The sequence below is a fragment of the Strongylocentrotus purpuratus genome, unplaced genomic scaffold (assembly GCF_000002235.5).
Source record: "Strongylocentrotus purpuratus isolate Spur 01 unplaced genomic scaffold, Spur_5.0 spur5_scaffold_7, whole genome shotgun sequence".
Lineage (NCBI taxonomy): Eukaryota > Metazoa > Echinodermata > Echinoidea > Camarodonta > Strongylocentrotidae > Strongylocentrotus > Strongylocentrotus purpuratus.
Genome location: NW_022145613.1, coordinates 9,391,536 through 9,405,772, shown reverse-complemented (window position 1 = coordinate 9,405,772; position 14,237 = coordinate 9,391,536). Strand labels below are relative to the sequence as shown.

Genomic DNA, 14,237 nt, shown 5'->3' with positions numbered 1-14,237 from the left:
TTCGTCGTTACTGTCACTTAGCGCCATTTCCTTGTCTTTCCCCCTTTCTCACCGAATACCCCCCCCCCCCCACCCACTTACTATAGGGTACGCACATGTATGTTCCCTCTCTTTGAAAGCACCCCTCTATCTCCGGTGTAAGTCAGTACGGGCCGGATTTTTGTGTATTACGGGCCGGACTTTGTTGCGTGAGAAGTAACTCTTTATCGGAAATTTTGGGAACACAAATTCGGTCCCTCCGACCCCGGAGTGGGAGGGAGGGGGGGGGGGAGGGAGTTGGGCTTTCTTCTTTATCTTTTCTTTTCTCTTTTCTCTTCTCTTCCTTTTTCTTTTCCCTTCTTCTTTCTTTTCTCTTCTCCTTTTTTTTCTTCTCCTCTTCTCCATTTTTTTCCTCTTTTCTTCCTCTTTTTTCTTCCTTTTTTTTGCGCCGCCAATAGGGGGGGCCGCGGCCGTTTCGGCCCCCCCCCCTGGATCCGCCACTGAGACTAATATAGATAATAATAATAATATGTTATGGTTTTGTTTTCGTGTGAGACAATTTATTAGACTCGTCTTTGACTCGTCCAATATTGTCATGGCTCGAGTAATATATTCTTGTATCGCACTCAAGGCCATCCATTATTATATAATTATTCTTATTCTACCTGCTAAGCTCCACCCTAAAAACCTCTCTCAAACCAAATGATTTTGTGACATCATCATGCCAGTTATTCATCAGTAAGCTAAACGAACACAGGATATGTCCGTTCCCATCAACTGACAACCCGGCTCACAAAAGACAGTGGTATGTCCTTACCCACTGAGTACCTTATCGTATTAGCATTACTAGTTTTCATATAATAACCCATTGAAACCGTTCTTTTCATGGTGTTGCTTGGGGATTTCTGACATAGCAACTGCTTAAAATGTAATTGAATTTTGTGAGTGGGCATGGTATACATACATGCAGTGCTATTGTGATTGTGTCTCCTCGTCCATTCGACTCTAGGCTGATGATGCCCTCCTATACAGAACAATCTATTCACATAATGTCATTGCCCCGAATTCACTCAAACCTTGGTCTTAAATGCGTCAAAACGCGTCATATAACGCACATAAACCTAGGTTTGTCGACGTCGACAAACCTCCTTTGTGAATTCGGGCCAAACAAGATTTCAAACAAGAGAAAACCTATCATCGATGGCACCTCCGCACTCTTGACGAAGCTAAGTACCTTGGAGTCATCCTCCAACGAAACCTCAACGTGAAACACCATGTTCCCTTCACCTGCAAGGAGAGTAACAGTACAATAAGCCAGTTCACGGTTGCAGTCTGAGCATGAGCAGATAAAGGTCATTGCAGAACAAATTTTGAAATACACGGAGACGAAATACTGGATACGTGCTCATGAAAGTTATGTAATCATTATTCATTCATGCACTTTCAGTGCACTCCTTGATACGCAGGTGGAAGTATTCTTTGAAAAGAGGAAACAAAGGCTATTTATACAGCACCTCCATCGCTGTAGGAGTGATTATTTCAAAATGTACAAAGTGGGACCTCTTCATATTTTGAAGATCTGTGGATATTCGGGGTCATTGCAGTAATGTGCTAACCGTGAACTGGTCTATTGGCTTCCTTCAACGCGACCGGGGGATATGCCCTAGGGCCTACTAGAAAGGAGCAATCGAGCGTACAAGACCTTTGTCCGCCCAATTATTGTTGAGTACTCTACTTCTGTTTGGGACCCCCATACCAAAGAGCTCAATAACCTCTAATATTTAAATGGTCCAGAACCAGATTTGTCAAGGCGTAGAAGGTCCACGTTACAACCCAGGGGCGGCCGAGCAACTTCCAAGGGGGCACCAAGAAAAAGGGCACTTTCTGGAGAAAAAAGGGCACCTACCTACAAAGGGAAATCTCAAAGCGAAAATATAAATTTTTTTGAATATTGGTATATACCCTACATTGTGATTACAATTATCAGGGATGATTTCAATTTTGTTTCACTTTATACACCATACAAGGTATCGCTTAAGCATCATGCTTTGCAGTTGGGTTTGATTGTCTGAAAAAATGTTTGCGAGCGAAGCGAGCGAGGAAAATTTGTAAGATGTGTGAGGTCGCAGTGCGAAAAATTACAACTTATAAAGAGGAAAAAACCCAATCCTAATGGGGTTATAAGCACATTCTCATAACGGAAGACTGAACAGACCTTTGATAAGTAACTAAGTATATCATCTATATTATGCGTACGAGCCCCCCTCTTGCCCCTGGGAGGGCCGCCTCTGTTACAACCAACAGAGCAGTGCAGTGTCACAGAAATGCTGAAAGATCTACAGTGGCAGTCTCTCCAAGAACGTCGAGCCCATGTACATCAAGGTGGTTATCCGGGAGTGAATGACCATGGGCTAAGTTTCCAGTTACAGTATGTAACCCCCCCCCCCCCCCCCAACTTTCATCACTTTCGTCACTAGTGGGAATTTATGTTCTATCTTTACATAGGGGTGGTTGCAAGGTTGTACCTTATCATAATTAGCATTGCTTGTTATTATAATAGCCCATTGAAACCGTTCTTATCATGGTGTTGCTTGGGGATTTCTGACATAGCAACTGCTTAAAGTGTAATTGAATTTTGGTATATACCCTACATTGTGATTACAATTATCAGGGATGATTTCATTTTTTTTTCACTTTATACACCATACAAGGTATCGCTTAAGCATCATGCTTTGCAGTTGGGTTTGATTGTCTAAAAAAATTGTTTGCGAGCGAGCGAAAATTTGTAAGATGTGTGAGGTCGCAGTGCGAAAAATTACAACTTATAAAGAGGAAAAAACCCAATCCTAATGGGGTTATAAGCACATTCTCATAACGGAAGACTGAACAGACCTTTGATAAGTAACGAAGTATATCATCTATATTATGCGTACGAGCCCCCCTCTTGCCCCTGGGAGGGCCGCCTCTGTTACAACCAACAGAGCAGTGCAGTGTCACAGAAATGCTGAAAGATCTACAGTGGCAGTCTCTCCAAGAACGTCGAGCCCATGTACATCAAGGTGGTTATCCGGGGGTGAATGACCATGGGGTAAGTTTCCAGTTACAGTATGTAACCCCCCCCCCCCCCCAACTTTCATCACTTTCGTCACTAGTAGGAATTTATGTTCTATCTTTACATAGGGGTGGTTGCAAGGTTGTACCTTATCATAATTAGCATTGCTTGTTATTATAATAGCCCATTGAAACCGTTCTTATCATGGTGTTGCTTGGGGATTTCTGACATAGCAACTGCTTAAAGTGTAATTGAATTTTGGTATATACCCTACATTGTGATTACAATTATCAGGGATGATTTCATTTTTTTTTCACTTTATACACCATACAAGGTATCGCTTAAGCATCATGCTTTGCAGTTGGGTTTGATTGTCTAAAAAAATTGTTTGCGAGCGAGCGAAAATTTGTAAGATGTGTGAGGTCGCAGTGCGAAAAATTACAACTTATAAAGAGGAAAAAACCCAATCCTAATGGGGTTATAAGCACATTCTCATAACGGAAGACTGAACAGACCTTTGATAAGTAACTAAGTATATCATCTATATTATGCGTACGAGCCCCCCTCATGCCCCTGGGAGGGCCGCCTCTGTTACAACCAACAGAGCAGTGCGGTGTCACAGAAATGCTGAAAGATCTGCAGTGGCAGTCTCTCCAAGAACGTCGAGCGCACGTACATCAAGGTGGTTATCCGGGAGTGAATGACCATGGGGTAAGTGTCCAGTTACAGTATGTAACCATAGACGTAGATGTAACCCCCCAACTTTCATCACTAGTGGGAATTTATGTTCTATCTTTACATAGGTGTGGTTGCAAGGCTTGTCAATGAAGGCAAGCCAGAGAAAAATCTTTATAGACTCATCAATGTGTTCCTCTGCACGGAAATCTTTAGTAAAAGGCGAAAGATTTATGCGTATTGCAGAAAAACCAGAATAATATTATTAGAAAAAACCTAACTTTATGTAAGTATAAATTACATACTTTAAAATGGTTGGTTTTGAAGTAAGGATATGCAGCGCAATTTTTATTCCATCCAGATTGCATTATATTCGTACATCAAATTTAAGTTACAAATTTGCATTGATAAAAACAATTAATTTTGCATTTTATATTCTATTGAACTCATATGAATGTAATAATCAAATTAAATGACCCAAAAATTCAAGGCAAATTTGTAATCGATCATGCAAATTGTTGAGATCGATCAATAATAATTCTTATGTTTATTATTATTTATTTTTATTTTTTTCTAGTTTCTCTCCTTTACTCCTATATCAGTGGAGGGAAACCGTATTTTATATTCATTTATATGTAATGTAAGGCATTAATACTGTAAACCCAACGGAATACTACCCCGGACAACTACTCCGGACAACAACTTCCATTCTGTTGGACAACCACACCCTTTAATAATAACCTTCTACAAAAATGTTTCCACGAAAAAATACCTAAATAAAAATGTAATTAACTTCAAAATTTCAGTTCAAGAAGTAATTGACGTTATTTTTGTGGTGAAAATCATTGTCAAAGTGGTCCGGGAGGGAAGGAGGAAGTGGTCTGGCTGGGTCGAAGTAGTCCGCTTGTGTGCAGGTGTTGTGTGTCCGGGGTAAGTTGATCGGGATGGAAAGAAAGAATTTTGTCGATCCAGATGATCCAGACGCATTGTATGTTTGTGTGGGTAGCCAAACATGTAAGTAGCAGAGGTATTACTATATTGCCAGTCATTGCATGTATTCAATATGTAAATCAAGAGACTTTTGATTTTTAACGGCTGAAGTGTGTAGACCAGCGTGTCTTCGCAGCTTAAAGGTAAAGACCAGTTTTAGAAACGCCCCCCCCCCCCTCTCAAAAATGAAATGGAAGCTCTTATTACCAATCATTGTGAAAGAATACGTTTTGACTAATACGTGATGATACAATTGTGCCGGGAAACCGCCTTCTAATTGATATATTTGGTAAATTATTATATCTATCCGGACCTAGATATAGGGTAGTCCCATATACATCTTTCTGTGTACAGTGTTTGTAACTTTACCAAGGCTGGGCCAAATTTCTTATCATTTTGATGATTCCAGAACCTTGCAATACACACCAATACTTACATGCTAGATGATCAACCTTTTCTGATCGATTCCACAACGTTTCTTTCACCATGCAATCGCATGACCAGAACTGGTTTATACCTTTAATAATGCCTTGACACGCACCATAAAGAAAACAATTAACACATTGTAGCTCATAGATCTATGGCTTTAATTACCAAACACATGCGCTTCACATGAACTTATGCTATGTCTGTGTTAATATAATAGGCTACCACAACCCATTTCTCTGTCCATAAGTATAGTTGAGACATATTAATTACACCATGCACGTTGGACTTCGCAGCGATTGGTGCGGTCGTTAATTGACGCACTGTATGAGGGTTACCTAGCTCGTTCCAAATAGAAATGTTTCTATATGAAAAGTGCAAACGTGAGGTTAAATTACATACGTTTAATTATTGGTTAATAATTACCAGGCAAACACAGGTAATACCATAATAGAAATAACGCATCGAGTGCATCAGGACGAGCATTCAAGGCATCGTTTAACAAAGAATGTTAAATCTGAGATGCATGGCCATCAGGGGCGGATCTAGCTTTTTGCTAAGGGGGGGGGGGGGGGGTTGACCCAATGACGTTGCGGATGTTTTCCTGGAATATACTAACATCTACTAATACTGTGTGGGTCTGGACACGTGATGGCGTTTTCTATGCACATCACATTTTTACTTGGGGGGGGGGGGGTAACCTCCTAACTCCCCCCCCCCCCCACATAGATCCGCCCCTGTCCCTACGTGTTATCAGTGTCTGTGATTATGGTGTAAAACTGAAACCCTAAACCGCTTCAAAATCATCATGAAGTGCCTCAAAAAAAGTATAAATCTTTGAGTGACCGGTTTTACCATTCTCAATTTCCCCTAGAGACTGTAGTGTTATAAAAACTGTTAGGAAAACGAAATATGAAATTTCGATTTCCAATCTTAAATATCTTGATAATCAGACAGGCGATTGTCTTGTAAAAGTCCAGGATTTTGTTTGAAAGACTTCATGCATGGCTGATCGTCAACGAAACGGAGTCACTTGTTTAATAAAATTATGGAAATGCAAGCATTATTTTAAACAATCAGAATTGTGTTATTCCTGGCTCTTTTTTTCCTGATTGAGGTGTCATTATGAAAGGGCAGAAAATGAACTTTCTAGAAATGTGATTTTCTTTTTGAAATTCAGATACCGTCCGCCACTTGACTTTTTGGTACCTTTTCTTTGAATTGTTTTAGTCACTCATGCGTGAAATATGCATTTCAATTCAATTCAATTTCATTTATTTCCACAGATTCATAAAAGACAGTATAAATTACAATATAAAAGCCTTACAACAAAAGATGAACCTGCAGAGGGGGTGATCAAAAACCACAGAGATTTATCGGGGATCATCCCCTGCTTTAAATTACAATATAAAATTACAGCAGTTGCTTAAAATAAAAGAGGAGGATCTAAGCTTTACAAATATGTGTAATTCGTTGATGTTAATTGTGATTAAATTATGATAAAACATCGATAGTTCTCGGTTTCGTTTTTTCTTGGGCGCACTGTTACGTGTATTTTATCTTGCGTATGATCTGTCCTTCTTCCTCTGCTGGATGACCAGGAATATTGACACAAAATTTATCTAGTTATAACTAGAGATGATGATGAATAGATTACAGCTATAAATTATAGATGATGTATGCGTGTCATCGCCAATACCATGCACCAGAGCGTTTTAAAAAGGGCACTTGTGACTTGAGGGGAAGGCACGGCACCGTTTCCTTATCAAAATGCTACTGTTATTTTATACTGATCGTCCTCGGCAAGATAATCATGAAAACACACACTGGCTGTCAGTGAATGATATCCGAGATCATATACGGCCTGTGGCTGCATTTGAAAGACAAACGCATATCGTGCCGGTCTGCCGGATATGCGTTGATGTTTTAGTTTTGTTTAGTTTTTTTAATTTCTCAGTTTCACTATTTAGATGAGTTGATGGGTGAAATAGTTTTGTATGGATATGATGAGTTGATTTGTTATTTATCTATCTAAATGAAAGATAAATAACAATTTTTTTGTATACTTCATGTTTCTCTTACAATATCTGGAAAAGGAAAGAGTTCAGTCGTTTTCAGAGAATATATTGATGTAGTAAATGGGAATCTAAATCCGTCAGTCTTACTATAAGAATTAACCTATTGAAATCTGTACTTAAAAATAAACAATAAGTGCTTACCACAATCATCTTAATTAATATCCGTTTCGTTCCGGATGCATTTAAGTTTCATCGCTAAGCAACAAACTTATACAAATAATTAATGAGTCTCATGCAATTAAGTGAAGTTGTGATCAATCATTATAATTTTGTGTCCTATGTGCATCAAAATGTGGAAATAATTTAGGTACATGAAACGGTGAATGAATATTTTTAAACTGTACTCATCTTATTCGAGACTCAATCGAATGCGATCCTCTTTTCTACACTAATGTTAAACAACTTTCGCTTTGTACAGATCGCGTATATTAATTGCTTTACAAAATAATGGAATGTTATATAAATAATACACAGCAATGAGGGCATTATCGCAGCGTGTTAGACTGTTGCAAAGGATTTTAAAAATGCCCGAACAAAATGATGTGTATTATGTGTTTTATAAGATGATGTTTTATTTTTTTTATAACATGATGTTTAATTTGTTTTATAAAATGATGTTTTATAACATGATTTTACTAATGACCTGTCATAAGTATTTACTAGTGACCGGATATAAGTATTTACTGATGACCGGTCATTAGTAAAATTACGTGTTAGGCAAAAAAATACCTGGTCACGTGTAAGCTCTCAACTAATCATTTGATTAGGATCCGCTTCATCATCTTAATAATCAATTATTAATGCGTTGATGAAAATGGACCAGTGAATTAGTTGCAAAAATGAAATGAACTTAGCAAACATTGTTTCAATATCTGGAAGCTCAAAAAAAAGCGTATTGCATTTTGATTCTTTTTAAACAGTATGCAGACTGTCTAGTGTATATTGCATAACAATGTGTAACTAGGGAAACGAAATATGATCTTTCTTTTCTGTGGTTTGATATTAAACCTTTTCAATGTGACAGATGAGCTTTTTTAACTTGGCTCAATACAATGTACAGGCAATTTCAACCAAAACACTAAATATAATTATATCACCGACAATTTAAATAACGGATTAATCCTGTCTGTTGATGAATTGTACTCGTTCTACTGAAGGACAAAATTAATGAGGTGTACGTGTCTATCTCAGGGGCGGATCAAGGGGTGCTACCAAAAGTGGGGGGGGGGGGGGGAATATTTGTTTAGAAGTAAAAGAAAAAGAGCTTACTGATAATAGCTAGAGCTGGTCCAAAACAAAGAACAGAGGCGAGGAGGAGAACGCTGAAAGGGGTCTTCATGTTGTTAGCTCGGTTCCTTGGACAAAAAATGTGAGAAAGATTAAAATGACCCCTCTGGTGGAGACAGAGAACTAGAAGTGCACCCCTGGACGAGATCCGTCAGCCAAGAGCAGTATATACTACTATCGAATGCAAAACACTAAGTGATGGAATCTCAGACAGGTAGCCGAGTATGCGCTGTACTGTCCTCCGTGCGATAGCACCTTGACTAAGTACGTCATCTCGGTAAATATGGACTTTAATAGGAAAACGCTATGGGGCAGGGGCGTCGCTGAACCCTTTTGAACATTGGTGTCATGTTAGGACGGTGGTGTAGCGAGAGTCCAGCCGTCGAAGGGGGGGGGGGGAGTGGTGTCAGTGGATTGAGGGCGTAGTCAAATTTTGTGAATGAAAATACGACAGAGCAAACCGATCACGTGAGAGGAGAGGGGGAGGAGTCTTATATAAATTATATCACCTTTTTAATGTTGCCCCTCCCCTGTTTCACACACACACAAACACGCACACACACACGCATACACGCTCTCTTTCTCTCTCCCTCTCTTCCACCTCTCTCTCATTCTCTCTCTCTCTCTCTCTCTCTCTCTCTCTCTCTCTCTCTCTCATCTCTCTCTCTCTCTCTCTCTATCTTATCTTTCTCTTGTCCCTTTCTCTTTTCTTTTTTTTTTTCTTCTGGACACGCCCCTGCAGCTACACCCCATAGGACCAATAGATGAGTATTTCAAAGAAAACAAAAAGGAGAATACCCTAAGTAGAATATACTGACAAGAGTGAAAACATATAATCTCAAATTGTCAAAATCGTCGACTCTATTTGGCACTCAAATCTATGGATACAAGCAATTGAGAATAGCCTAGGTGGCAACACAACAGGCCGACATAATTAGAGACGCCCTTCATAATAGTAAACCGTTGCAATGCACTTTCATCTCCTGTCGCCATGAATATTGCTGGTGGGGTAGACAAAAACATTAATATTGACATTCTCCTTATCATGTTGATAACTTGATGATTCACATTTGTTTGCTTTACCTATACTTAAAAGCGCCAGATAAATATTATGCAGACTCTTATACAGAATGCCCTCCAAACTACTAATAAAAAGTCACGTTATTAATAAATAAAAAAATATATTTGATATTCCTCATAATAAACTTGATTGATCTTGGAGGGTTATTGCCTATAACCAAGGGCGTATCCAGCATTTTTTTAAGGAGAGGTGTTTTTGCCCGATTCGTGAGAAAATATTTAGCGGCGAATTAGCCAGCCGGTGAATAAGCGGGGGAGGGGGGGGGGGGAGTAAGGAGCACTAGTTTTTTTTTCCAAATTCGTGAGAAAATATGTAGCGGGAAATCAGCCAGCCAGTGAACAAGCAGCGGGGGGTAGCACTAATTTGTTTATTTATTTTGCCCAATTCGTAAGAATTTTTTTTAACATAGATAAAACACAGATAAAGGGTGTCTTTAACATTCTTTTTGAACACCTTAAATACCCCTTTTTGCCAAGGGGAGGGGGGTGTTTGAACACCCAACCCCCCTCGATACGCCAATGCCGATAGCAAATAATATTTTATGTGTTTCTCTCTCTCTCTCTATTAAACTCTCTCTCTCTTTCTTCAATTCATCATTCGATTGTGGGGGCCCCATATCCCCTTTTAACCACGACACGGAATCGCTTTCACTTTCTCTCAATTTGACTGGCATGACGCCGGATAAATTGTCTTCTTCTTCTGTATTTCAAACAAGGGACATACATGCACATACATGTATCAACATGCACACAATCAAAACAATTTCAATAATTTCAATACACCTCCCATTAAGATATTGCCGGTTCTGTCCAATTGCTATGGTTCGATTAAGATGACATGTTTTGATGAAGTGATTATTCATAGGTTAGGGGGTACAGAGGGCGGAATCGGGCGCACATGGGTGCCAAACCTCCTCCTTGGTGATCTTATTCACCAAAAAATCGAAAAATGTGTTTATTTCTTTGGTGATTTGGAAGAATATGAAAGTAAGTATCAAATATCAAAGATATAAATCAATGAGTAAGTAATAGAGAAACTTATTTGTTGAATAGCTGTCATCAGATTGGGAGTTCATACAAGTATTGGGCACACATTTAATATCCCCCCAGTAAAGAAGCGTGTTTTTTTTGTACACATTAATTGTGTAGCAAAAATCCAAAAGCCAAAATTCTAAATTGAAATTTACAATATTTTAACGATATTAACCCTTATTGACATTGGTGTCGGGAATTCTTTGAATTTGGTTTTTGGGGGTTGAATTTTGACAGTGTGGGTGATTTTTCCACCTGCTATTTGGTGATATTGTTCTGCTGGGATCTGGCAACACTGCTTTGGCATTTCATAACTAGTGCACATTAGAAAAATACTGATAAAGGTGCACCTTTTTAATCATTTTTGTTTGGGCCTGGCTAACATGATTTCTTGTTTATCAGTGATTTTCAGAATTTTGCCCTCCCCCCCCCCCCCTCTCAAGTGTGAGGGAATCCTGAATTCACCACTGCTTATCCATGATCATATCCAAAGTGTCTACATCCTCGACATCGGCCACTTAACTGATGAAAAATGAGCATGGTCTAATCAATACTTTATTCAAATGTATTCGGCAGTGGTTGATTTACCTCCAGTAAATCGAAAATACGATATCAAAATGATTGTGTATCCAGCAGGGATGGAGGCATATAGATCGAGGTGCACAGATGCTCGAGGTGGAGGTGGGAGGGGTGCAGTCTCCCCCTCCGGAGAATTTGAAACTACCCGTATTCCCTATTATTTCACTTATAATTTCGGGCAGAGCGGTGAATTTGATGACAAACTATATTTAACATTTTCTGAAATAGATACAATATATCACAGAAGTCGTGGATATAAGGATGAAATCATTTTTTCCAGTTTTGCAATCTCGCAGAAATTCAATGCGGGAAATTTGCAAGAGACGAAAGCCCCTCCCCCCCCCCCCTTCGTTCCTTCTCGGTGAAATTACCCCCTATAATAAATGTCTACGCATGACCCTTTCTTCAACAAAAAGGTGCCCTTAATCATTGTGGATCTACCCCACATTTAAAATTCATCCGTCCATGCAACGCCTCTGACTGCATGTGGATGTGATATTTCAAACACATTGCAATAATGAGATCTTTTGTCAATATTTAATATTATGTTTCTCACCTTCAGGATGTCATGCAGAAGTTGACGGTTGGATCGAGGGTAAAACACTGATTGTGTGATGGGGAAAAAAAAACTTAAATTGCTTTCTAGTCCTCTTAATTCTTATTGAGAAACTCATAAAAGGTTTGGAGAATGGCACAAAACACTTCGTTGTATTTCTTGTTGAAACGCTACCAAATATATTATGACGTGGTCATAAAATATTATAAACACTCATAATTCATGCGTGTGATTTCTTTTATTTTGATAAAATATGTGCGCGTCACCATGGTAGGACCTGGTACTCAAATCTTTATGAGTTAATAATGAGACATGTTTCGATAACCCTTGCAATGGAGTTTGGGATTAATCTTTTAACCAATCAGAATCGCGTATGTATTTAGTCTTTATCGCAGTTTTTATCTGAAAAAAACATCTGAATTTTTAATTTCACCAAAAGCCACCGTGAATAGTTTTTAAATGCCGATCAATAAAGTTCGACTCTAAAATTTATACATTTAAGTTTTACTTCTATATATTATAATAGTTTATAGAATATAGTGTTTATCTTTGTTAAAAGTCCCTAAGCTCCTTAAAAAAATCATCTGCCCGTTATGGGGTTATCCGAGGCATTATATTATTAGTTTGACTTTAATATTATGCTACATCATATTTTATCATGACTGTTCCATTATACAAGTTAGTGTAGAGATTATCACAAGAGGGGTCGGGTAGAAGATTAAAGATTGCATTCCTAATCAACTTATTCACATAGTATACTGCTCTTAAACTGAAGCATATTGGAAGATTATAGGTAAGTACATCATACATGACTTGTAGACTCTATATCATATTTTCACAACGAAATCATTGGTTGACAAACTACTGTTTGCTGTAGATTCTCCTCATTTTGTTCGTAGATGGCGTTGGCACGATGGAGAGTCACGGGCAGAAAGAATTCATAAAGCTTTTGTACTAGATATTCATTTTCCCTGACAGACAAGTAGATGATTTGAGATATCAACCAGCGGACACACGGCTTTAAGTCCTATCCGAGGGAAGGAATAATTAATGCCCAGTTCCAAGGGGCACTCGTGCAGCGCATGTCGTTTAAGATCAGTTATAACCCGGGAACTCCCTGTTCAATCCAGTTCAATTGGGCCTTGTGAAAATAAACATTTAAAATAAGATACACTTGATTATAACATGGACCTACTACAAGAAGTAGTATGCATGGGCGTATCCAGGGGTAGGGGCGCACCCAATTTTTACCTTCCAAAATAAAAATAAATATTCACTTAAAATAATGTTCAGTTTACTCATTCAGAAATGCCTCAGAATGTACTATAATCATACAAAGCATATTATCTTAAGGTTCAAAATTATCCGGGGCCCGTACCCCACGCCGTAAGGGCTTCGCGCTCGCCATTTCGTACATTCCATGCCCCCTTTTTTATGCCCATGATTATATAGTCTGAAGACCAATGATATCATATAGACGTAATCAATATTAAACATCAAAGTTAAGAATTAAAGTATACATCATGATTGTAGAAAATGTGTATGCATTGGATTGGGGAATAATATATAGAAACAAATCCATTAAAAAAAAAAAGTAAGACTTAACTGAAATAGACCAAAAGAAATATCATACAATCTGTTTAAAAGTAAGGTGTGCTTTGGGATTAAAGGGGAAATATTGTGAAAATTGTGGCCTTCAGTGAATGGTTAAGACTACCTGAGCTATTAAATAAAGAAGGTTTGATATAGGCCTAAATCAAATGTTTATTTAAGAGACCATGCACTGTACGGTATTTCATTGTGGCATCATACCTAATTATGCTTAATGATTATGAGTGTTAATAATAATCTAACATTAATCGTAGTAGTCCTAATCATCTATAGCTGTGCCATTCGACCTACAGGTTTACACTGCTTGCTTTTATGTAGGTTCCATCATAATTTCTCTTATATGCAGTTAAATCAGTACTCTATATGGACCACTTATCTTTGTGATGATGTAATATTGATTGTTACTTTATCACCAAAAAAAAATTGCCTTATTTTGGAATGTATAATATGAGAAATATGAAAATAAATGAAATTATATTAAATGAAATGTTTTGAAAGAGACTTATATATAATCTGACTATTATATCTCATTCTCTCTCTCCATCTTGCTATTCCCACATAGTTTAAGGAGGCCCTATAAATTATTATGCCCTATAGATCTATATGCAAGTCATTACGTAGCAAAAAACCTGAAAAAATCCTGAAAAATCCGAGTTGACGTGTGCAGCTCACAAACAATATGCCATAGTTGTGAACTGCGGTTTAAAAAAAATTATAAAGGAGATTTGTTTGTTTTTTTATTTTTGAAAGTGACGGCCTAGTGCCCCGTTCACAGGATCTAGAGGGCTCGACGTACACAACCTCCATAATCTCGTCCCTGTTTTCACGAAGTGACGGTAGTGAGGAAAATCGTCACGCAAAGTGAATGCAATTTTTGTTCACTACCGTCACT

The 14,237-nt window shown here is 38.3% G+C and overlaps 1 protein-coding gene and 1 non-coding gene across 2 annotated transcripts in view; both read right to left on the bottom strand.

Moving 5' to 3' along the window:
- Window positions 1-8,711, bottom strand: part of LOC100891441 (putative carbonic anhydrase 3) — a 36,953-nt gene extending 28,242 nt beyond the window's left edge. The window contains exon 1 of the mRNA XM_003725490.3: window positions 8,470-8,711. Within this exon, the coding sequence (XP_003725538.2) occupies window positions 8,470-8,539 (70 nt within the window). The 5' untranslated portion in view covers window positions 8,540-8,711. The remainder of the gene's footprint in view (window positions 1-8,469) is intronic.
- Window positions 3,846-3,966, bottom strand: LOC115920085. The gene has a single exon (XR_004062173.1). It is a non-coding gene; the product is annotated as a U5 spliceosomal RNA (small nuclear RNA).
- Window positions 8,712-14,237: the final 5,526 nt, after the last annotated feature.